The sequence below is a fragment of the Anolis carolinensis genome, chromosome 4 (genome assembly GCF_035594765.1).
Source record: "Anolis carolinensis isolate JA03-04 chromosome 4, rAnoCar3.1.pri, whole genome shotgun sequence".
In the NCBI taxonomy this organism is placed as follows: domain Eukaryota; kingdom Metazoa; phylum Chordata; class Lepidosauria; order Squamata; family Dactyloidae; genus Anolis; species Anolis carolinensis.
In genome coordinates, this window is record NC_085844.1 from 200,185,865 (window position 1) to 200,211,192 (window position 25,328).

The window sequence follows — 25,328 nt, forward strand, 5'->3', positions numbered from 1 at the left end:
AACAAGTTTATTTCGTGTACAGAGCTTAATGGTTTCTATAATTTCTTAAAGGCACTTAGATTAACGGTTACAAATAGATGTAAGGTGTTCCAACTTTCAAAATACTTCCTTCTCTCAGGACTAAACTAAAACCTGATCCTCTTGGATCCACTGGGATTAATTCCCTTCTCCACAGCCTCTACAAATAACCCTAAACAAGTCACCTAACTTGCTTAGTCTGGCCTAATAGAGGTCTGCCTCCCTGGTTTCCTTAACTTGGAACCAGTCTGTCCCCTGTGACTAGAAATCACAGACTAAACTGCGTTTTTAAACATTCCCTCTTTTCTTTTTCCAATGGCGGTTGGCTCCGCCCCCGTTGTCATGGCAACCTGTCTCATGATGCTGAGCTGGTTACCTTCTGGTAGTATCAGCTCCAATACTTACCATTTTAAATTAACCAAACCTGACTGTTTAAACATGATCAAATAAACATGTCATCCATAAATCAAAAAATAAAAACACACACTTCTTTACACCAGGTTTTTGGAGCCATTGTGTTAATCCACTGCAGTTACAATATGCCTTTATTTTTGAATAACGTTATCCTGCCCTCACAATTGTAGCAGACAGAATCTTAGCTGGGCAATATTCCTTTCAGTATTTCTTCCCATTAGACAACTAGTATTCTTCTTCCATGTTTTGTGGCTTCACCTTCTGAACTGATCCTATAACTCCCTTTTGTTATAGTCTTATACAATGAAGTGTCCACTAGAAGGGTAATGCTGCTGCTATGGAGGTCTGGTTGATATTTCTTAACATTTTATTTCCTTAATGTGATAAAAGTCCCATCCCCCCCAATGAATTTTTTTCTGCTAACTGGGGAAATTCCGGTACCTTGTTATCTCTACCATCCACAGCTATTCTGTTGAAGATCCTCTAATCAGGAAGGACCTCATATTCCCAGCTAGCGACTAGAGAGCACAAAACTGAAATACAATCCTCAATAAATTCATGTTTCATTGTGTACATGTGCATTCAATTTTGTGTGTCTATAAATTAGTGTTAAGCATCACATGTTGGTCTATGACAAACATGTTTGATTTCACAAGAATTTTTTCCATTGCCCAAATATATCTGGCTGTTAAAATTCTTAAAAGCTACGGACTAAAAGATTACATCTGAACATTAACTTATCCTCAATCTCAAAATTTCATCAAATAGCAGGGTACAAGGACAAGTGGTTTCAGTCATCTTTGTCTCTATCCTTGATTTTATAGTCAATGCCAAAAACAATCTACTGAGGCACAGACTTTGTTAAAAACAACAATAAAGCAAGCACAAAGCATTAGAACTTGGAGGATCTCTGAATAATGTGGTTGCAATTATGAAGACCTCACTATCTTGGACTAAGAACCATTCCTAGGAAGGATACCCTGCTGAATAGAAAATAACGTACAGTATATGTACAATAGAACTAAAAGAGTAGGCGACTTGAATATGAATCCTCAGATCTCAAGGGTCTCTACACAGGATTAGCTTGCACTACTCATGAGTTTAAAAATCAAATACAGAACTGACACTAGGAGAAGAAAAAACACAGAAGGCATCTATATGGGTTATAAAAGCCCTTTTATAAAGCCATTTTAAACAAAACCAAAATGTTTACAAAAGAAATTAAGATACAGAAGAATAAGTTGCTTAATATATTCAAAAAAAATAAAAGAGAGAGGGGGGAAATGAGGGGGACACAATTCCAACATGCTGAACAATAAAGGGTTCTTTTCCATATTCTCTTTTAATACAAAATACAAGCCAAGGATACACATACTTAAAACAGAGCTCAGGAGCAGATATGCAGTCCTGGAAACCCTTCAATAAAAAGCAAAGCAGGGACTGTTAATTTTGTTTTGAAATTGCAAGTACATACAGAGACTGGAATATGTAAAATTAAGTAGCACAAAAGACCATCACACAATTCTACCAATGCATGTTGCATCTATAATTCACGAACATGGTCAACAACGTCATGTTCACTTCAAACCCTCCCTCCCCCCACTTTTTAAAAAAATGCATTTTTAAATAAAGCATCAATGTTACATTCAAACTGAACTCCTAGTACCATGCTGCAGATTTCATTGTCAAGGGATTCACAGCCTCATTGGTCATCATCATCATCTGGGATCTTCTAAGTAGTAGAGTACAGAGTATTTTATTCAGCATTATTACACAAATGCTCATGAAATATCCCGGGGGAGACCAAGAATCCAACAGGGAGGGAATACCCAGGACAATTATCCACTGCATTCCACTGAATCAACTCCTATCTGCTGTTAAGGGCACTTGCCCCACTTGGAGCCTTGTTGTTCATTATGTCTGAGAACAGTTCAGGGTTTTGCTGTGACGTGTTCCTGGAAAAAAATTATGTAATTCTCTTATATACAACTTTTTGTAATAATTGTTTCTGCAGGAAAAGTAAAATTCACAAATTCCTAACACACATTAAATTGTCAGACGGACACCCACGCATGCACACATATGCGCACTGTTCACTCCCATTCACACAAGATACTTGAAGGGGTTTTCATGTTATTGTGGCTTAAGCAGGTTTGTGTATTGTTCTGCACCAAATGTCTACAGTTCCTTATTTAAAAAATCCCTCCCCAAATATACAAAGCGTATGCACAGTGGAATCTTGCAGTCACACCAAAACATGCTCAGACTGATGGGACCATTTCATTTTCTACAGTTTTGTACAGGGGCAGATGGCCAGCAAATCTATTCAACAGTGGTCAATGGATCTTCAGCATGTATGTGAATGCTTTAGAAAACTTGAAAGGGGAAACGTTTGCTCTAGGGGCTAGGAAAGACTGTAATACAGAATAGGTAAGTATGAACTACTTAGTGAAGCAGAAAACTAAAAATGTAAGTCATGGAGGAGGCATGTCCAAGGAAACTGCAAGTATATTTTTGTCAAGCCATGAACGATGAAGCCCTAAATTATTTCAAACAGACCCAACTTCTGCCCTGTGAATTATGCTGATGGCATGCTATCACACGCAATCACAAGGAGAATTAATTATGCAGTTTCCATTTGGGACTCATGTTCTACAAATAATTTGATCAAAATGCCTGGACCAGAAGGGGGGGGGTATTCAGTAGAAGGTGGACCCAAGCCTCACGAAGAGCCTACTGAATGAAGCTACTTGAAGGGAGGGAGGGGAAAAAAATCTCCCCCACAAAGTACTAATATCATTTCCCAAATACCTAAAATCATGGGAATCAAATTCTTTTTATTTTATAAAATCATGTGCCAACATTATGATTTGTTATAAAAAATAAACACTCCACAGAAAAAATACATAAAGCAAAAGCACCAATTTCTACAGCTCATAAGCTTCCAGCATGTTATAGCTTTCCCCCTTAACCCAACTCCACTCCTTAGTTTAGCTGTTTGTTGTACTTGGGGTAATGCATTTTTAATCCACTTAATTAATAGTTGGGGTACTTGGTGCAGGCATGCAATAGCTGAATATACTGAACATCTATATCATACTGGCCCTTCCAACAATTCCAGAGAGCTTTATATCTGAATGTACATTATCTCCATCTCTCCATTGGAGGACATGAAACATAATTCTTTGTCAGATTGATCTAATCATGACATTCTTGCATTTGGTCTGTCCTAAAACACTACACCAAAGAGAAAAAGCCCTCACAAAATTGTATGTTCAGATTGACTATTCAGTTTTAAGTTATCTGGGCTGTTTCTTCAACAACATGATAACTCTTACCTGGTCAAGCCCAAAACATAACCAGCAAATACTTCCCTGAATTCTTATTCTCACAATTACTTGAAAAGTGGTAAGTTAGATACACTAAACAAGTTTGCTTTTGGTTTTTTAAACAAATTTGTCAGAAATATTTAATTAAACTAAGATATTAAATAACCTGCCATTCCTAGGAAGCAACTGATATAGAGTGATGAATGTACACTGGAGTATTTCTATTTGTTTTTCTGGCAATAGTTGTTCAATGGAACAAAGTAATGAACTGACATGGCTATCACATCCCTAAAATACTGCACTCAAAGGGGAGAGAACAAAAATGAAAATGTTGACTGTATTTACTATAGATGCATGAACTGGAGGGGAAAAACGTTTCCTTTTGTGTATGGACTGAACAGGTGGGCAAGTCCAAGCAAGTTATTAAGTACGTTAGTGTTTTTAGGACCTTCTAAATTGTTTGTTTCTAGGGTGACAAATACAAACCTAAATGAAAGCACAGTATTTAGGGTTTTCACAGATTCAAGACAAAGACATCTGCTGCCATCATAAATTTGAAATAAGTTTTTCACAAAATTAAAGATGATAACTGGTTCAAATAATTGAAGAAGAGATAAAGGAGGAGTCTGAATAGTAATCCTAAGCCAATTATGCAGATGCATCTGTTAAAGAGACCAGGAGAAAAATATGCATTTTACAAAACAAGGCCTAGCAGCAGAAGTATATTCCATATATCTAGCTGACAATAATGACGAGAGGGAATAATACCAAAACATTTGAAGCAGATGAACGATCTAGGACCACCTTTTCATTTGTAGTATAGGGTAAAACCACAATTTTGGACTCACCTCTTTGAAAGTATCAGTACAATCTTTGTGTCCATAGTATCCATATCATTCAAAATTTAAAACTTGGTAAAACCGACAAGTGACTCAAGACAGATTGCTTTCTGTCCAAAGATGAACCCAGGCCATTTTTTAAATTCCCAAGTATTATTTAACAATATAAGTGTCAGTATCTTGATAAAAACACCATTCAGAATGAACCTTTAATCCTTTGTACACACCCAAATTAATGTATAGCAGACACATTGATGTGAACAGAGTTGATTTAAACAGCAGAAGAAAATATTCTGCTAAGTCTTAAAACTGTATACATGTTATTTCCTTTTATATTTTAGAAAGAGGTAACCACCATGACACTTTGCCGCTTATGCATTCTTCACTTTGGCTTTCAACTATCAGTCTGGCAAGCCTGATCCTCTATGAGAATACTTGTAAATTGCATCTATTTTGCTTACAAACCATCAATTAAACCAGAAATGTCAAATGACTAGGCTTCAAATCTCTAATAATGTCACTTGGAGGAAAAAGGGTTGTGACTGGAAGTGTTTCTTACAAATGTGCAAGACAAAAAAGTAGGAAGCAGATAGCACTTCAGCTCACTCTAAATACAGCAATTCTTTTACCTAGGAAAGACAAGGTCCATCTTGTTTAAACTGGCTAAACATACACACTGCTTGAAACCTAATAAAAAGATAGCACACAGTTCTCTTGAATATATTTTACATGGTTAAAATATTTTGCTTTTCTGAAGCACCATTCTACATTGTTCAGGAACTGTGTCTTTCATTTCATAGCCTGCATTTTGCTTAGCTTGGATATATGATTTCTTCGCTATAGAACATCTAAGATCTGGCAATGAACAGTGAAGGTAAATTAAGTCAAGGAGGGGATGTGTACAGGAAAATCATATTCTTTGTGGCGGAAGCTGAGTTGTCTTACTTTTGAAACGCTTGAGTCAGTGCACATGGATTGAAACGCAAAGACTGTGTGCCATTATGGAAAACTGTTTTTACATTTTAAAAAACAAATGACCTCAGCCTTCCAGAATGCCTCCCTGAAACCAAACTTTACAATGTATGCAAAGATTCAAAGAAGTATGGCAAAAGAGAAACTTTTAAAAAAAGAGCTGGAAGGAAATGGCAGCATTTTGACCAACTGAAATGCTATCCTACTCAGTAAGAAATTAAAATATTAATGGCGTGAACAGGCAGAGCTTTTCTAAAGATTAAAATACAGAAGAGACTACATGGTCATTAAAATTACCTTGGCCATTAAAAATAGATTGTGGAACCCCAAATATTCAGAATATTAGAACTTTAAACCCTTGATGGAATTCAAAAGAATTCATATACAAAGGATGCTGTGTTTAATAATACACTTGTTTTGGATTCAATTAAGCAAGTTGGTTTGGATGAATTTTCCAGCTTTGAAAAATCTATTCTATTTGTTAATTGTGAGCCTCCAAGTGTCAGCCTTAAATTTTATTGCTTTACAACTGCAGTGAGCCTTCAAAATATATATTTAGTAAGATGTTAATTGAAATCTAATGGCTTTCAGATTTGGTTGGGGAGAACGGAATGGCCAGCAGAGACTGTGACATCAAAACATTATTGTGTAAAGATTCTCTTTTAAAAAGGAGAAGAAAGAACGGTACTATTAAAACAGCTAAAGTAAAGGTGGCATTCACAGCCCATGAGTCAAGCCACAACCAAAACCATGTTCTACCCCCTAAGCATATTCTCTTTTCCTTACTCTCTCTCAAAAAGTTTCTCTCCCACACCATTTAATCTTCACCGGATGGGACTTCATCTTCAGAACCCTCATCCCCAGATTTGTCTGGAGGAGGACTAACTGATTTCTTCTTTGCTGGAGGACTTTCAGGCTCTTCGTCATCATCCTTTGGGGATGGGGTCTTTTCTTTTGACGTCTTTGAAGCTGTGGGACGGCCTCCCTTTCCTTTGCCCTTCACTGGACTGGGTGTAACTGGCGAAAGGGAAACATAAAAATGTAACAAGGAATCTGAGCACACATGGAAGCATTCTTGGGTTTTTTATTTACCATTTTCTTAAGCATAAGAACTAGTAAATTTGAAACAAGATGACTATTGAACAATGCTTGAATTCTATGCAATAATGATCTGGAACAAATAAAAAGTGTGCAATAAATCTCAGCTCATTATAAAATTATTCTGCAAACATGTGTGCCCATCTACTGTTGAGATTCCTTACATTTAATCTTCAATGTGATATCAATACTTAGTTAGAAATAATGCTTGCCTTTCACATGTTCTCCAAAAGTATGAGCAATAAAATCACCGCATTCAGGGGAAGGCATGTGCTAATGTGGTGATTCTTCATTCTCCTAAATAATATATAGCTTTTCAAGTCTTATAGCTAATTTTGGGTTGTAAAGCAGGACTAATGTACACACAGCCGTTCTCAAGTTCTTCATAAATGCAAAAGCTGGAGACTAAGCACTCTATGTATTCCTTTTTCTTAGGAGACTATGTAATATAATAGTCATGCGGACTAGTGACTAACAAACTTATTAGATAAATTAAGATAAATCTCCAAATAGATATTTCTACCCAAGATGAATTTTGAATTTTTCTTGAGGTAAGATTTAATTAAATGTGTATTTTCAAAGATGTGTGTTGTTCTGGGTACAGCAAAACCTATGTCAACACTTAGCATCCTGTATTTCCTTGGTATTGAATGAAAAGAACTATTCATTACACAGAAACATCACTTGTTTTAATCAGCACTGGCAAGTGGTCTGAACACAATACTGGCAACCAAGAGAAGTCATAGAATCCCAATATGATTCAGTCATTAATTATTTTGAATCTCTGGGAGTAAAAAAAAAGAGTAATCCACAAATGATTTCTCCAAACCTATTTTACCATACTATACAAGCTACTGCTTATGTTAAGAGGAATAAAAAGGCTTTATTCAGATCCATTTAAACAGAAGAGGTGAAGAACTGAGAAAATATAAGCACCTTTGTAAGCAAATCTCCATTATGCTATCCCTAAGAGTTGCAAAATAAGAACTTTTGAAGCAAGCTGAGCTCACCTGTAGCCTTTAGCCTTGGTTTAGGCATTTTCTTTTCTTTCCTTTCTGGTTTGGATTTCTTAGCCACTTTTTTGTTCTTCTTTTTTGAACTGCCATAATCACTATCATCATCATCTTCCACAAGGAAGTCTTCATCGCTGCCAGAATCTTCTGTGCAGAGAGAGAGGAATGAAATTTCTCTAAGAAGGTCTGTCCTTGTTCACTTGGAAGAGAGACAGAATGAGGGAGAGAGTCTGGTAGGTTGATCAGGGGACAGGTGTCAGTATCCTTGGCTTCTACATCCTGTTACATGCTTCCTAGAACTTGGAGAATCACAGCTTCTGTCCCAGTATTTCCTCATGTAAATCTGCTTTATGACTGTTGATAAGTAGCAAAATTATTTAAATCAGTGGCTGCATAGGTAAATTTCTCCTTCCCTCGTGGGAAAATACATGTAGTTTCAGCCTGACCATTTCCTAAACCAGCTGCTGCTCGTTCTATGTCAATGCCCTTCCCAGCCTTTTCTCTTGTTCTTCCATCTTGTAGCAGGCTGTAGAAGAGCCCTTTGAAGCCAACACCAGTAACGTATTATATTTGGGACAGCAGTAGTTTACTGCTTCCTATAACAGACTTCCAGGTTTTGTAGCCAAGAGTGTTCATGATTATAGTTCATCAGTTCAATGATTCACTGGGTGCCTTCTAATTTGTACACATCACTGCAAATTTCACAAAGGTCCCCATCTTTCATCATTTTGAATAAGTGTCTGTAAATTTACACAACAGACGAAGCAGAACAAAAGATTTAATTTGCAGGTATTTGCGTATTATGGGGAGGGGGAAAGAGTAAAGTTTAATTTAAGTTTAACCATGAACATAAGGGCATCATTGTATCATGAAGCTAGATAGGATGGTATTTGTAATCAAATGGTCTGTTCAGTTTGTTGCCCAGTGCTGAAGATAACAGTGATGAATATAGCAAGAGAAGTATTGCGAAAAAATTTTCCATGTGTCCCTAAAAAGTTTTATTCCCTGAATTTGAGAGACAGTATTATTGTTGTTAGTAACGAAGCTGGAGATCATGTATATTAGTGATGAATTGCACTCAGTACTCAACAAGCTGCAACAACCAGTTTGCCTGTCTGGGCAACTGAATCTGAACACCCTATAATAAAATGTGGCAGTTCTTTGTCAAGCCTATTCCCATTCTCCATTCGTGTGTACTCAGTACCACTTACTTTCCTGAAATGCTGCTTCTTCCTCCTCCTCTTCCTGATCTTCTTCCTCACTGCCCACATCATCCATGAGCATTTCCCGTTGCTTGGAAGCAGCTTTAGATGCTGCCTGTCGCTGCTGGCGCACATTTTTGTGGTCTTCTTTCTCATCCTCGCTGTCATCTGCTATAAAGTCATGAAAACACAATGAAGGTGTGCAGTATACCACAACACCACACACTTTCTCAGCAGTACATACATTGTGTGTGAAGCCACCAAAAAGAAAGAAAGGCTATCTAGATTGCATTAAATCAGGGGAGAATAGCTGTAGAAGACTAAAGAGCTGCATTACCCCCCCCCCCCCCCCCGGTGCACTTGCTCCCAACACACACACACACACACACAAAACGAAAATACTCTCTCTGAACTGTCTGAAGAGGAAAGAATCCACCTAGAAAAAGCTATGGAAAAATTAATCTCCCAAGACCTGTCATCTCCATTTTTATCTCACCAACCTGGGAAGATCTGGCAAGTTGAAGCTGATACCACAGTCAACAAACAATATTTTTAAATAAAAATAAATCTATTTAAAAAACAAAATAAACATAACATACACATACCCATATGTTTCCTATCATTTACTCATATATCTATATTTCAAAGTCATAGAGTAATAGCAAAGACATATCTACACTCTCACTTCCTTTTATTACTATAGATAAGATTCCTGAAGTTTTCCTAAGAGTGTTAACTGAATTTTATGTGAATAACATGAACAACATGGACTACTTTGGCATAAACATCTCAATATAGTGAGCAACTTCATTTAAATCATAGTTACCAGCAGCCTTTTTCCTGGATTTGGAAGTTGCTCTTTTGTTCTTCTCAGGTTTTGCTTTCTTTCCTTTCTTTTCCTTCTTTTGAGAACTCTCATAGTCACTATCAGCTTTACCATCACCTGCTCCTAAGTCATCCTCACTGCCAAAATCTTCATCTGAGATACAAGAGTGGATAAGGGAATACTGTTAGACATCTGCCATAGGTAAAAATTATAAAGGGGTAACTACCCTAGGATTTGATACTAAAAACCATCAAGAAAATAGAAAACTGATAGATGGATACTGATAGATGAAGCTAGGGGCATGATCCTATATTTAGCTTGTTGAGTATAACTCTCTCTTAGTGCAGACCAAAGGCAGTTTTCATGCTCCAGCTTGTGGTACTGTGGCCATTTGATGCCCAATTAGTATCTGGTTCTATTTCTGCTGCCAATGCAAAAATTTGTCCACATTTTGTCCAGGCATACCTGTCCTCCCCCTGCCAATAAAAGGCTGTGTGGGCATGCACCAGTGCTTGGAAAGTGCCTTCTGAACAAGCACCATGCAAGGAGATGATGATTGACTCTTTCTGCAATGTCACAAACATAATATACAGTGGTATCAGTAGCTGGATCCTTTCTATTTAAAGTTATTAAACCTTGTACAATACCAGGGCAAGAAACTGAATTATCGGCTACAGCCTACAACTGGTTAATTATACTATAATAGATATATAAATACCTGCTGAGTGTGAGTCATCCCTCTTTGCCTTCATATCTTTTTCTGAGTCCTCACTGTGAGAATAAAATAAATTCCAATTGTTGTAATTTAAGTGCAACCTCAAAGAGATTTTATATAAATATATTTTTGATGGGGAGGTGAGAAAAAGTAAAACAAGTAGGTTGCATCATGTAACCAGAACAGGTGAATGAATCTACTCTTAACAGTGTATGTTCTACTTGCCCCAGAAATTAAAAGGTAACTTGCAAAGCTTCCAGATACTACACCACAATTATCAACAGCTAAAATAACCCCACCATTTCCAAAGTTTCTATACAATAGGATGACCTGCAATTTATAAATTCTACATAAGAAAGCATACAAACACATTTCAAAACAATACCTCTAAAAGAAACCCCATTTTACTACAAAAAATATTTGCCCAGCCTGCCCAATGTTCCTTGTCCTATGTCCAGCTGGAACCTTTTAAATACAATGATGATGTTGATAATAATTTCTTAGTTTAGCAGCTTTACAGCACTGGGAGGATAGTGAAGGAGGATTGGAGAAACAAAGAATTTTAGTACTAGGTTGCAACAGTATGTCTGCAGTAAACACTGCAATATAGTTTGGACTGGAAAGGTTTGGGAGTCTGTTATAGCCAATCCTATTGTAGCTGCGTGTGTCAAGAAATGGAACTGTGCCTGTTATAGACACAATTACCTTTCTGTCTCCACTTAGCATAGGAAGAGAAATGGGATTGGGAACTTTATGCTCTCTCTCTTATTATTAATAACAATATTTGGAATAAATAAAAGATCTTATCACGTATTTTACCTAATATGGTTCTGAGTGATGTCATGCTTAAAGATCCACAACCATTCACAAGTTCTTCCGCACTTTAACTCAAAAGTGGGGAGCCTCCAATCCACATAGATCTGGTCTTAGCATAAAGTACCCTGCAACCTCTCTTCATTGGTTCTTCCAAGGCTCCCCTACTGCTTTAACAATGCTCCATTCCTCAAATAAAAGTGAGGAAAGTTTATTCAATCAGCATCAAATCAGTTGTGCACTTCTCAGACATCTTGGGAAAAGAATGAAGAGCAAGATGCACTGCGAAAGCCCTCTACAGCCTACAGCTAGCCATTCCTTTTCTAAATTCAATAAGAAGAAGTAGTGCTGTGCTTACAGGGAAGAGGGATGCAAAAGAGGCGAGAAAGAGAATGTTGGGTACATGTGTCATATTCCTAAAAAATTACCCCAGAGGAAATGCTATCTTGAATGGAAAGAAAGGTTCCCCTACCTCTGCTTTATATATCTATGATAGTACTGAATACAGCTGCTTATATATGCTTTCCATATCTAAGAATCAGCAACAAAATATTTCAAGTGTACTGTCTGTACAAAAAAACAAGGAACATGAATGTCCATTATCAGAATTATCTGAATGACCTGATACTTCAAGTCAAATTCTAAGGCGGATTAATGCTTTCAATGAGCAAGATTTCCACAAAGTCTTTTAAAAAAAATCTAGCACTGGCAAAGACTGTTGTACTAGTCCTTTAAAAAATCCAGTGCTGTCCATTAGTGTCAGGAGACTGCAGTGTAGAACTGTCTAGAACACATTGTTGAACAGCAGAGATGAGATAATGTAAAGATCTATAGAGCACAATAACTTGGAAGTGTTGTGCGGTTATGTCAAAAGGCATACTCTGAAACATCTAGGTCAAAACATTTACAGACATGTTTCAACCACGAAGCAACTCAAGCTACATGGCATTTCTATCCACACAGTCCATTTCCTAACAATGAGCATGGAAGAACAAGATAATGCAGAATACAAAAGAGACAAAATTTCCATGACTGGATAGTTGGTATCAGCTTTGCCACCCATGTTTTTCAGATTCCAACTTTCTGGTGCCTTTGGCAAAGGCTGAGGAGCAGTAAAATGCTTTTTTCTAATCCCAGATGATTCCATATTTATCATGGTTTCAGTAGTCAGTATTTTCAAGACTGATTTGTATTTCATAGTCGAATCCATTTTTAAACAACTGACATTCACAATAGTAGGTAGCGTAAGGTATTTTTTATGACCTCTATTCAGGTATTTTAACTCATGTTTTATTATGGTCATTACTTTAATTTTATTATGTTAACATGTAAAATTTTATTTTTGTTTCTGTATTTCTTTTGATGTGTTTTATCTTGTTTACTATTTTTATCTGGGCTTTGCCCCATGTAAGCCGCCCCAAGTCCCTTCGGGGAGATGAAGGTGGGGTATAAAAATAAAGTTGTTATTATTTTCAGATGAGCAGTTCTCTGCATTATCAACCAGAAGGGGAATCAGTTAAGCCCTAGATGACCTCAGTTGACTTCATAAAAATTCCTAGCATGCAAATCAGTACACTTCCAAATGTACAGATATTTTTATTTTTTAATCTCCCTAGAATGCACATACAACTACTTAAACCAATCACAGTAGGATCTAATTATATGCTTACATGTGGGGTTATTCTGGATTATTTGGCTGCTATGTGTTTGTTTTTAATTAAGGCACTAGCTGTGCCCGGCCACGTGTTGCTGTGGCGAAGTATGGTGGTATGGGAAATAAAGTATTGAGGAATGGGTGGTAGTTAAGGTAAAGGGTAAAGTTTTTCCCCTGACATTAAGTCCAGTCGTGTCCGACTCTGAGAGTTGGTGCTCATCTGCATTTCTAAGCCGAAGAGCCAGCGTTGTCCGTAGACACCTCCAAGGTCGTGTGGCCACTGGCATGACTGCATGGAGCGCTGTTACCTTCCCGCTCCCCCAATTCGAATCTGCGACCTTTTGGTCCGGAAATTCAGCAGTTCAGCGCTTTAACATGCTGCGCCACCAGCATTATTTCCTCAAGCTTGTTAATATACAGTATTTCTGATTTTTCCTTTTTTTGTCTGTTGGAGGCAAGTATGAATGCTGCAATTAGACAAAATGATTAACATGTAATGGCCTTTCAGCTTTGAAGCCTGGCTGCTTCCTCCCTGGAGGAATCTTTTGTTGGGAGGTGTTAGCTGGCCCTGATTGTTTCGTATGGAATTCCCTCGTTTTCAGAGTGTTGTTCTTTGCGATATTTTATGTGCTTCTACTGTTTGTGTAGATGAAGAAGTACCCATATGCATTGCTTGAGCGTACACACTTTAAAAAAAGGCTGTGGCCCTCAGAAAAAAGAGGATTTGCCAGACTTTGGTGATGGGAATACTTTGTTGGGAGGTGTTAGCTGGCTCTGACTGTTTCCTGTCTGGAATTCCCGTTTTCAGAGTGCTGTTCTTTATTTAGTGTTCTAATTTTAGAGATTGTATTGTTCTGTTTTATTATACCATAATAAATTTTATATATTCTGATTGTAGTGTTTTTTAATACTTGGAGCCAGATTGTGTTCATTTTCACAGTTCACAGCAACACAATAATAATAATAATAATAATAATAATAATAACAACAACAACAACAACAGTAATAATGATAGTAATAAGGACTTTGGTAATACACACTGCTTCTCTCCCTTCTCAGCTTCCTTTCTGGAAGAATCCTTTCTTGGGAGGTGTTAGCTGGCTCTGATGGTTTCCTTTCTGGAATTCCCAATTTCCCTGCTTTCAAAGTGTTGCTCTTTATTTACTGTCCTGGTTTTAGAGATTATATTGTACCACAGTAATTATTACTCATTATATTTATAATCTTATATTATCTGCATAGAACTGGATTATATGAGGCCCCTTCTACATAGCTGTTTAAAATCCACACTGAACTGGATTATATGGCAGTGTAGACTCAAGATAATCCAGTTCTAAGCAGATACTGTGGAATATCTGCCTTGGCATTCTGGGTAATATAGCTGTGTGGAAGGGCCTTGAGTCTATACTGCCATATAATCCAGTTCAAATCAGATAATCTGTATTTTACAGACAGTGTGGATCAGGCCTAAGTGCCTGTCCCCTGGGCGCCATCTTGGGTTGCTAGGATATGAAGGGGGCGGGGCCTAAAGGCAGCAGAGCCTACCTTTCTCTCTTCTAAGGGGGAAAGGGGCCGAGGAAAGGGAAGCCCCGCCCACCAGGGCAACGTTTTGAGGAAGCTGTATTAGGCTCCACCCACAGGTGCAAGGTCCTCTGGGTAATGTAGTTGTTTTAGTTCAGGGACAGCTCTGCGCTTGCATGGTAAGCAATGGAGGTTTTATTTCGTCTTCTTTTTGTTGTTTGGTATTTTTTTATGTCTAAACACAGCCAGGATGACCATGTCTTTGGTGGCCAAGTTTCGTGGTTTTTGGGTGTTTAGTTTTGCTGTTTACCTTAAAGTAGAAATGGTCAGAACGTTCAATGTGTTGTCGAAGGCTTTCATGGCCAGGATCACAGGGTTGTTGTGTGTCTTTCGGGCTGTGTGGCCATGTTCCAGAAGCATTCTCTCCTGACGTTTCGCCCACATCTATGGCAGGCATCCTCACCTCACAACCTCTGAGGATGCCTGCCTTAGATGTGGGCGAAACGTCAGGAGAGAATGCTTCTGGAACATGGCCACACAGCCCGAAAGACACACAACAACCCAATGGTCAGAACATTTATATATATATACTAGCTGTGCCCGGCCACGCGTTGCTGTGGCAAAGTGGTGGTGGTATTGGTTAAAAATTGTTGTGTAATTTTTATTTGACATTTGTTTTTTTTTTATTAATTTTATTGTAAGTTATCTTTTTATTTATTATATTTTATTATTTTCTTGTATTATTTTTAGTTATTTTCTGTTATTATAGTATTTTATTGTATTAATTTTTTAGTGTTTTTAATTATTTTTAGTGTTTTTTATTATTTTTTATTGGGTTGCTAGAAGACCAAGTTGGAGGAGCTTAGCCTTCTAACTGGCAGCAATTGGATAAAAGCAATTATTCCTCTCTCTCTCTAATTAGGACTTTATATTTCTTTTCTTTTTGTTGTATCAACCTTGAGGTGTGGATGATGGGTTGTGATGTCAAATTTCGAGTTTGGGGAGCCTGTAGTTTTGTTGTTTTGTGGGTCGCCGTGATGCCATCACTCTTTTATATATATATATATATATATATATAGAGAGAGAGAGAGAGAGAGAGGGGGGGGGGGGGGGGAGAGATTATATTTTTGCCTTTTTCTATGTTGGAATCTGCTGAGTCCCCCTGGGGAGATAGGCAGGAATATAAATAAAGTTTTTATTATTATTATCATTATTATTACAACTGGAATATACATTAAAATTGTAAATATAGAAAGCAAGACTAGAACAGAGAAAGTAACTTGGTCACAGCAAAATACACTTAAATCACCATAAAACCAGAAGCGTATGGTGTGTTAACATGAATTTCTCTAGGGAGAATGCTCCTAAAAAGGAAGTGGTGACCACAGTTTTTAAGAAGGCCTGAGATCACATCTTTGTTCTCCATACTACAAAATGAGAGTGTCTCCACTGAGTCTGGGCAAAGTATAAATGGGAAAAAGTAATCCTTTAGAATCTAGATACTACAGTCCTAAGCTGTGAAGGTTTTATAGGTCAAAACTGGTATTCTGAATCAAGCTTACAAATGAAGATGATATGGTGATACAATGAAGGCAATGAGGAAAAGCACTGAAACAGCCATACTTTGGACTAAATGAAATTCATGAGCAACAGTTGCTTTATTCAGATTCACTGATTTGTTTCAATGAAAATATATTCACTAAAGATTTACAAACAATCCCACCAACCCGTGGAGAATAAAAATTATCTCAAAGGTTCATAATGAAAAAAATTTAACACAGAAAGATAGTCTTCTCCTCATCTTTAGTCGGGATGCCACAAATGATTAATACAGGTTGTGAATAGTCAGGCAAGGCTGTAACCTACTTGCAAGAACGTCAAAGAACAACACAAAAGGTCAGGGACAATCCCATATTATACCCTTTCACCTCCCAGAGGTTACAAACTCATTCCAAAACGCATATCCTCAAGTGACTCCAATGAAGCCAAGAAAGCTTTATATCAATGTGTAAATTGTAACAAACCTAATTGCTATACATCTTAAATCCAGCTCACCTATCTTCCTGAGAATTTTTTCCAGATCGCCTCTTATTTTTTGCTTCCCTTGGTGATGAACGGATTTTCTTGGCTGGAGGACCTGAATCTCTGCCATATTCTTCATCTACATAGTAAACGGATAAAACAGGCTTAAAAGAAGACTATGAGTTTTGATGATATAATGTAAAAGGTGTTACTTGGAGATGTTAGAACTACATACAGAATCCTACCAAAACCGTATATAACATAGCAACTCTGTGAGAAAGGTTTTTTTAAATCCAACAAGTTTTTAAAGATACGGTTTTGATGCTCTTTTCCATTAAACTACAGTAGTCTTGCTTATCCAACGCAATCTGCCTCCCACCCGGATCCACAGCTGTTTCTCTAGGCAGCAAGGATTGAACTTTTTACGATTTAATTTCCGACAATATTGTTACTCTAAGTTCATTTCATGCAATTCTATCTTTATCTTCTATCTGTAATCAATTTGTTAGTAGCCAATGTTTTCAATAGCACGTTTTGGTGCTAAATTTGTAAATACAGTAATTACTACATAACGTTACTGTGTATTGAACTAACAGAACACAAGATTTGACGCTCGGGTGCCAGAGCTAAGAGGGGGCCATGAAGAGACTTCCATCTTGTATCTTTGCATCGGCTGAGGCCTCTCCCACCATCTCCAACTGACGCTCGTGTGCCAGAGCTAAGAGGGGGCCATGAAGAGACTTCCATCTTGTCTCTTTGCATCGGCTGAGGCCTTTCCCACCATCTTCAACTGACGCTCGTGTGCCAGAGCTAAGAGGGGGCCATGAAGAGACTTCCATCTTGTCTCTTTGCATCGGCTGAGGCCTCTCCCACCATCTCCAACTGACGCTCGTGTGCCAGAGCTAAGAGGGGGCCATGAAGAGACTTCCATCTTGTCTCTTTGCATCAGCTGGAGGCCCCTATCCGCAATAACATGCTATGCTAGTTTTATATATATGCACATATATGCATGTATATATGTATATATGTATATATATATGCACACACACACACATATATATGTGTGTGTGTTTATATATAAATATATATATACAATATAATTTACAATAATATGTAATAATTATAACATGTTTATACATATAATATTCATAATACTAATAATACAATATAATAATATTAATTATATATCATATTTTACATGTAATATTACTAATAATATTACAATATGTTGATACAGTACAATATAGTAATTTGTTCCCAGTATTGTACTATACTAAGATAATATTGTATGTAAATTTAATTTGTAAGCCGCTCTGAGTCCCCTTCAGGGTGAGAAGGGCGGCATATAAATGTAGCAAATAAATAAATAATAAATTGCACCATATTTTGTTTTCACTAATTACTATTGTAACAGCATCATTCAACTGACAATATCAATAACATGCTAGTCTTCTACCCACCTTCCTCAAATCCTGTACAGGTTCTAAAACATGTAATATAATCTTGTTGAGGATGGCTAAGAAGGAAAAGAATTACCAGAAGCATGGGATACTACATCTTAAAAGTCAAGCTAGATAAGCTATCAATTTCAAAGGAGATACTTAGGCCAGTTATCAGCATCACCCTTTACTATAATAATAATATTACTAAGTGTTTTATAGAACAGGTATGATTTGGAGGGCAGGTATGATTTGGAAGCAATCTTAGCCTCTCAATTATTTCCTGGTTACAAGTCTCACTCAAACAAAAATGTGTCAATCGCCACATTGAGTAAGAGACACTGAAAGCTTTAGTCCAAAGATCCGATTGTCTAAGGATTATAGTTACCTGCATCATCTGATTCTTGAAACTGTGAATAGTCCACAACTTTTCTGTTCCTGGAAGGGTAGAAAAATATATTAGATGGAATAGCTATCAAACAAATAAGACTGAAATATATGGCATCTACAATGATTTTTAACATTAAGATAAATTACTTATCAATAAAGTTTAAGCATGATTTAGTAGCCCCATTTAGCAAATCTGTCAGTACATAATGTACCAGGCAAGCTAGGCGTAAGTAGTCTTCCTCTTTCTTCCAAAAACCTGACCAGTCAAAAAAGAGGTAGTCAATTATTAGCTAGTTAGATAATGATCAAAGCCTTTAAAGAACTAACTTTAGCAAAATACCAAAACAGATTTTAGCTTTCCCAAATCCAGTATAAGTTAATGTCTCACTCATTGAAGACTATTTTATTTCAACATAAGTTGTTTTAACAGCTATTTAACCTAAATTTTCATGAAGGCTTAATTGAAAAGAAACTCAAACAACACAGAAGTAACATCACCATTATTGGGCATTAATCAAAGATCTGTCTCACTGATCACAACCTGTATTCCTGTTCTGAGGTATCTGAAATTATAGCAGATTATCAGTAGAAGAAATGTTATAGTGCTGTTAGGTTTGTTGCTGGTCCTGCCAGGAGACAGGAACCCTATACAGGCAGTCCCCAAGGTACGAACAAGATAGATTCTGTAGATTAGTTCTTAAGTTGAATTTGTATGTAAATTGGAACAGGTACATTTTAAGTGTAATTCCAGCCTTATCTATCTATCTATCTATCTATCTATCTATCTATCTATCTATCTATCCTTGGATAGCATAACACCCCTGAGGTTTTTGTTTTGCATTCTGTGCCCTTGTTCAGAAGATCTCACCTGACTTTCTCTCACCGTGACAATTGGATTTTGAAAAAAATGACTTGTAGTGGAAACAAGGATTAGTGGTAAAGTATTAGTGAGACTAATCATGGGCCTGGTTACCGTCTCATCCATTTATTTTGTGTTTTTGTACTGTTTTGTTCATTTGGAATGCATGAATTGGTACACCCCTCTCCAAAACAGAAATATTAGAGAAACGGGAAAAAGTGGTAACAGTAGCCATTTGGTCAGCTGATTTTTGGTGCTCGTAGGCCTTGGCTGGCAGGCCCTGGCTTACAGGGCCTACAGTTGAGTGCCGGCATACTCGGATGTAGACCTTGGCGCTTTGCTGCCCATGGGCCGAGAATCTTCGTTTTTTCCTGACCTTGGATGGCAAAGCTCATTTGGATAGGTGCCTGTTTTCAGAAGCAGAACACAGAAACTGAAACGGGACCATATGAACAGGACAAACAGAAACAGATAGTGATTCCACACAAATGCACGAGACTAGTGGAGACACCTTTCCCCCATGAAAATTCTTCCAAGAGTTAATTTAGATCCATAACAAGCAATCACAGTCAGACATTACAATATACCATGGTTTCTGTGTGTGAGAGTGAAAAATGTACATGTTCATGTGCTATGGAAGGCACAGGAGAAATACAAAGTTTCCACTAATGATTTGCACCCAATCCTCTTGTTAATGGGAGAAAATCAAACTGCAGAAAAAAATTATTTCCTGTCCTCATGCAGATAGGAAAGAAGAGAATGAAAGCCATACCATTCTCAAAAGAAACCAATTTGTGATATTCTCTGAACTACTTAGATTTACCTTGAATTTTAGGACTGTGTGGCAGACAATAGAATTTTAGCTTTGTACAAGTACAAATCCATTTTCAAAACATACAGAATAAAAATGGATCCAGAATAGGTTATTCAGTCAAAACTTGAGAAACTCTTGCAAAGTGCACTTTTTTAAATTTAGCAGAAAACAATTTTATTGTGTAGGGCTGTGCATTCTGTTCAGTTTCTATAAGGGTCTTTTTTAATTGAAAGAAATGTAATACAATTCAACAGGACAAAATAAAATCAAGAGACTATCAGTTGATTATCCAGTTTTGGTATTATTTACAAAAATACAATGAGAGATGCTGCTAATCACATTTTTCATCAGCAATTAGTAGACTCTAAAATTTCATGGTACACCTGTAAATTGCTGAGACTGTGCACTGGTCACTTATTTACAAGTAAGTCTGGAGTCAGGAAACACACAGTCTATCAACTCTCCCTAATGTTACCACCGTTATCTTTAACCTTTTGGACCACTTTTCCAATCTGTGGCACTATACTGTACATGAGCTTTTAGGCGATGTATTCAGTAATAATGTCATACCAAAGAAGTGCTCTTCCTAGTGGAATTAACTAGGAATTAACTTGTGCTGCACAAGAGATGTCAACAGCAATTGAAATTAGCTAAATTTCATGATAATAATAAATCTTCAGATCATTTGAAGTTGCCAGCCACAGATGCAGGTGAAACGTTAGGAGAAAATGCTGCTACCGTGTTTCCCCAAAAATAAGACAGTGTCTTATATTAATTTTTGCTCCCAAAGATGCACTAGGTCTTATTTTCAGGGGATGTCTTATTTTTCCATGAAGAAGAATTCACATTTATTGTTGAACAAAAAAATGAACATTTATTATATACTGTACAGTAGTTGTCATCACAAACCAGCATAACCAGACAAACTGTGACTCCTATCAAGAATTTCTTGTTACTACCATTATTTCCATGTACAACACTCTATGGTACGTACATTTACCGATCCTGCATGCTCTGGTGTTCTGTTCGGCGAGCATGCTCCCAAACAAAACCTTTGCTACGTCTTACTTTCGGGGGAGGCCTTATATTTAGCAATTCAGCAAAACTTCTACTAGGTCTTATTTTCTGGGGATGTCTTATTTCAGGGGAAACAGGGTAGAACATGGCCATACAGCCCGGAAACGACACAACACCTCATAAATCTTAAGATTTTCTGTAGAAGGAAACGGGTTAGAAACCAGCTTCTCTGGTTCTGTTTGGTAGAGATGAGTGTCAGCCAGGCCAAGAACGGATTAGTTTGCTTTTTGCAAATCAAAACTTTTGGCTTTACTACCAGAATTATAGGTTGGTTTTGCAAAGAATTTATCTGATGAATAGCTTTCAAATTCATTAAAGGAAATCATTATGGGAGTCTATTCAGCTGCAGTAGAAGTAAAGAAGTAAAGTAGAAAAACTGATGTAGGTCCTACTAAAACAACAAATGAAATTACAAATTCAAGATTAGTGTTGCATATTACTGAGAGCCAATTTAACAAACTATCAAGTGAGGGAGGTGTTGATTTTCTTCTATTGGCAAATCATTTTGATTGTCTCTACCATGTGTAGAAACCTTTGGAAGAAGTTTGGGATGGCACAGATAAATTGTTATACAGGCATATCTCAATTTACATGACAGTGAGTCTCCTTTGTACAAAGGATTTTTGTGCCCTTCCAATCCTTCTGGTTTTTTAATGTCACGCTGGGGTTTTTTTTAGAAGCATTAGTATTAGAAGGTTGGTGGACACGGGAAAGAGAGACTTTGGTGTTGGGCTACTGCAACATTTCTGCAGTTGCCATAAAGCTGGAACTGGGAAGGAATATTGGTCTAGTCCAGTGTTTCTCAAACTGTGCTCCTCCAGATGTTTTGGACTTCAGCTCCCACAATTCCAAACAGCTAGTAAGCTGACTGGGATTTCTGGGAGCTGAAATCCAAAACACCTGGCAACCCAGCCTCGAATAATAATGATGACAATGATGACGATAATAATAATAATGTAGGAAAAGACCATGTAGTCCAACCCCCTCCTACTTTCGTGCAGGAAAACCACAACATAAGCCCCCAAAAGTGGCAACCCAGTCAATAATAATAATGATGATGATGATGATGTAGGAAGAGATCCCCCAAAGGCCATATAGTCTACCCCCCTCTTGCTTTCATGCAAGAAAACTACAATAAAAGCCCCAACAATAGCAATCCAACCTCTAATAATGTGCTTCATTTGTCCCTGTTGAACTTGGTTTTGGCCCATCTCTCTAATCTGTTAAGATCATTTTGAATTCTGCTCCTGTCTTCTGGAGTATTAGCTATCCTGCCCAATTTGGTGTCACCTGCAAACTTGATGATCATGCCTTCTAACCTTTCATCTAAGTAATTTATAAAGATGTTTTACAGAACCGGGCCAGGGCGGATAAAGAGAAAGCAAAGCAAGAATACAGGAAGGAATGAGTCAACACGTTTCCCCAGTTTTATGTGGTAAAATTAGGTGCCTCGGCTTATATATACTCCTTCACTATGGTCAAGAGGAAACTCTTTTCTCCAGCTGAAGCTGATACTTGTTTGGAGAAAAATTACCCATAGCTACTCAAGTCTAGCGTGCCATCAAATCTACTGCATACCTCATTTTCAAAACCTTGAAACAAAAAAGGCCACTTTAACTGCCCTGGCTCAATGCTTAGGATCATGGGGCCTGTCTAATAATGCTGATGCCTCCCCAAACCACAAATTCCACCACTGCATAGCAATGTGCCATGGCAATTAAATGAAGTGATATCTCTCAAATAGGAGATCCATGTGCTCCTTGCTTTGGCTCGGCACTAAGATTACCACATTACGTGAATGTAGTGCGAACTCTAATAAGCAATTTAGCCAAAAACGACAAGCATTAGATTTGAGTTAATACAGTTCCCATTACAGAAAATCATGCCGTGCCCAAAAGTTGACAAATTTAATTGCACAATTGGCAGCATGGGTTCAACCAAGTTTACCAACAGAAGAAATTACTAAAAGCACATGATATTAAGCTGCCCTTGGTGACTATTCAACAGCTAGAGCCAGAAAGATCTAGAATGCAGAAATTGTTGACTGGTATCTTCCACATATATTGCAAAGCACCTGTTTCTAACCAACACAAACTGGAAGAAAATTAAACTCCGTTTAAATTAAAAATCATTTAAAACCTGAACATTAGGAAGAACTTCCTAACTGTAAGAGCTGTTCGGCAGTGGAACTCTCTACCCGAGAGTGTGGTGGAGGCTCCTTCTTTGGAGGCTTTTAAGCAGAGGCTGGATGGCCATCTGTCAGGAGTGCTTTGAATGTGATTTTCCTGCCTCTTGGCAGGGGGTTGGACTAGATGGCCTGTGAGGTCTCTTCCAACTCTATGATTCTATGAAAAAAATATAAATACCACATTTATTCTGAAGATAACTAGATTAATGATAACAAACATAAAGTATAACAACATAAATGTTACCAAATTAACCAACTCCTGCATGCATTCACTGTGTAAAAAGAGATTTTTCTATGTCAAAGAAAAACCAATAGGGATGCTGACATTCTGACTGAAATGCAGGTGTTTTCTTTTCACCCAAGAAAAATAAACTAATTTTTGATATGCATTATTTTTCCGATTTTAGTTCTAGCAGTCAGTCATTATTATTTTATACTCTCTCTTTTTTTTTGCTACTGAGGCCCTTTAGCAGTTTAAATCAGCCTTCTAGCTCATCTAAATTTGCTTTGATTTCAATGAGAGCTGTACAGTCTTTTCAGCCTGAAGTTCATTCCTGTGACGTGAAATTGTATCTCTTTAAGTCTGTTGCTCTGTTGAGTTTTTTAGATTGTTTTATTGGATGTAATGCCTCCATTAAACACACGTTTTGTATTTTGTCGTTTTATAATTTGCAATTACAATCTTTATGGCTCTTTTTGTCATGGGCTGCCGTTTTAAGTTAGTTTTTTGTTAAAAAATTAAAAACAGTGAAACAACATTTGATTAAATGCCACATTCGGTTTAGCTAGTACCACTATGCTTCAGGACACTGTGAACTAAAAAGCTGCTTTTGAAAGATAACCTTCTAGATCTTTACATTTCGGATGAATCTTTTACATCTCTATGATATAGTAAAATTGCTGAAGATGGACAAATCTGAAATTAATCTAGCTAAACTGTGACTGAGCTGCCTTCATATAGCCCAATGACCCAATTTTTCTGTGAATAGTCAATGCTAAATGTATCGTTTGGAAGGGATGAAATTCCTCACCAAGGGTGCAGCTATGCTATAGAATTAATGCAGTCTGACAGCAATTTAACTTTCATGGCTCAATGCTATGGAATAAAGGGAGTTGTAGTTTTACAAGGTAATTGGTTTTCTATGCCAAAGAATGCTGGTACCTCACCAAACCACCGTTCCAGGATTCCACAGCATTGAACCATGGCAGTTAAAGTCATGTCAAACTGTGTTAATTCTACAGTAGAGATGAACCCCTAAGCTTCTTCTTGAATGTAGCAACAATTAGGTTTAGCAAGAAAGGCTTCAAAAACAACACCATTTTTAAGATTATTTGAAATTTGGGACTTCTTCTGTACAGTATTTTAACGTCTGTTTTGTGCAGAATAGGCATTTTCTGTGTGAGAAATAAATATTTTTGCACTAAAGTATTATTTTTCTGAAATTTTCAGAAATAACTGAAAACTGTTTCACATGGTCTTTGCCAGAGTATCTGGACTACCATCGGAAATTTAGCAAACACAAGGAAAAAATAAAAACTTATGAAGTTTATTATAAACATTACAGCATATACATAGGTATATACACACTAAAACAATGATTTAATCTAAAGCAAAAAAAAATAAACATTAAAGAAAGGCAAGATACAATTGTCTAAATGATTTAAAATCTAAGTTTTTGTTCTACACTGTAATCAGGTGTGTCAATCTATCTCTAAGTATAGTCAGTTTGACCAATCATGTGTTTATTAAAATAATTGTTTTTTGATCTAGATTATAAGATTTCAGTACAAAGCCAATTTTGAAGAACAGAACATTTCAACCCATGTACATATTTCTGCACTATATGTATTTTATATATGTATTATGGTACCGATTATAAAAATACGTTAATCTTTATTTCTTATACTTATTATAACTTTCCGTGCAAAATGACAGTCGTAATTAAAAAGCTTCAGAATGTTTTGTAATAATAAATGTGTTTATTTTGTTGTTTCTTTTCTGCTGTAAATTTATTTGGGGTTCTCATTTTATTGGATGATATTTATTTTCCAATAAACCAAAAAATTACCAATCATATTCTTCATAATTGATCTTCTTTCTCTTTAAATTCATATGGTTAGCTAA

General features: G+C 36.9%; 1 protein-coding gene across 3 annotated transcripts in view; it reads right to left on the reverse strand.

Annotated features, from left to right (window-relative positions):
- Window positions 1-1,591: 1,591 nt before the first annotated feature.
- The window catches only part of nucks1 (nuclear casein kinase and cyclin dependent kinase substrate 1), a 36,537-nt gene continuing 12,800 nt past the window's right edge, over window positions 1,592-25,328 (reverse strand). Inside the window, exons 2-8 of one of the 3 annotated variants that reach the window (XM_062978577.1) lie at window positions 18,264-18,313; window positions 16,470-16,575; window positions 10,430-10,482; window positions 9,712-9,864; window positions 8,895-9,056; window positions 7,681-7,827; window positions 1,592-6,589 (exon numbers count right to left, since the gene is read on the reverse strand). In XM_062978577.1, the coding sequence (XP_062834647.1) occupies window positions 6,390-6,589; window positions 7,681-7,827; window positions 8,895-9,056; window positions 9,712-9,864; window positions 10,430-10,482; window positions 16,470-16,575; window positions 18,264-18,313 (871 nt within the window). In that variant the 3' untranslated portion in view covers window positions 1,592-6,389. Of the gene's footprint in view, window positions 6,590-7,680; window positions 7,831-8,894; window positions 9,057-9,711; window positions 9,865-10,429; window positions 10,483-16,469; window positions 16,576-18,263; window positions 18,314-25,328 lie in introns of all 3 variants that reach the window. The other 2 variants (XM_062978576.1, XM_008115649.3) reach the window with 2 other exon arrangements.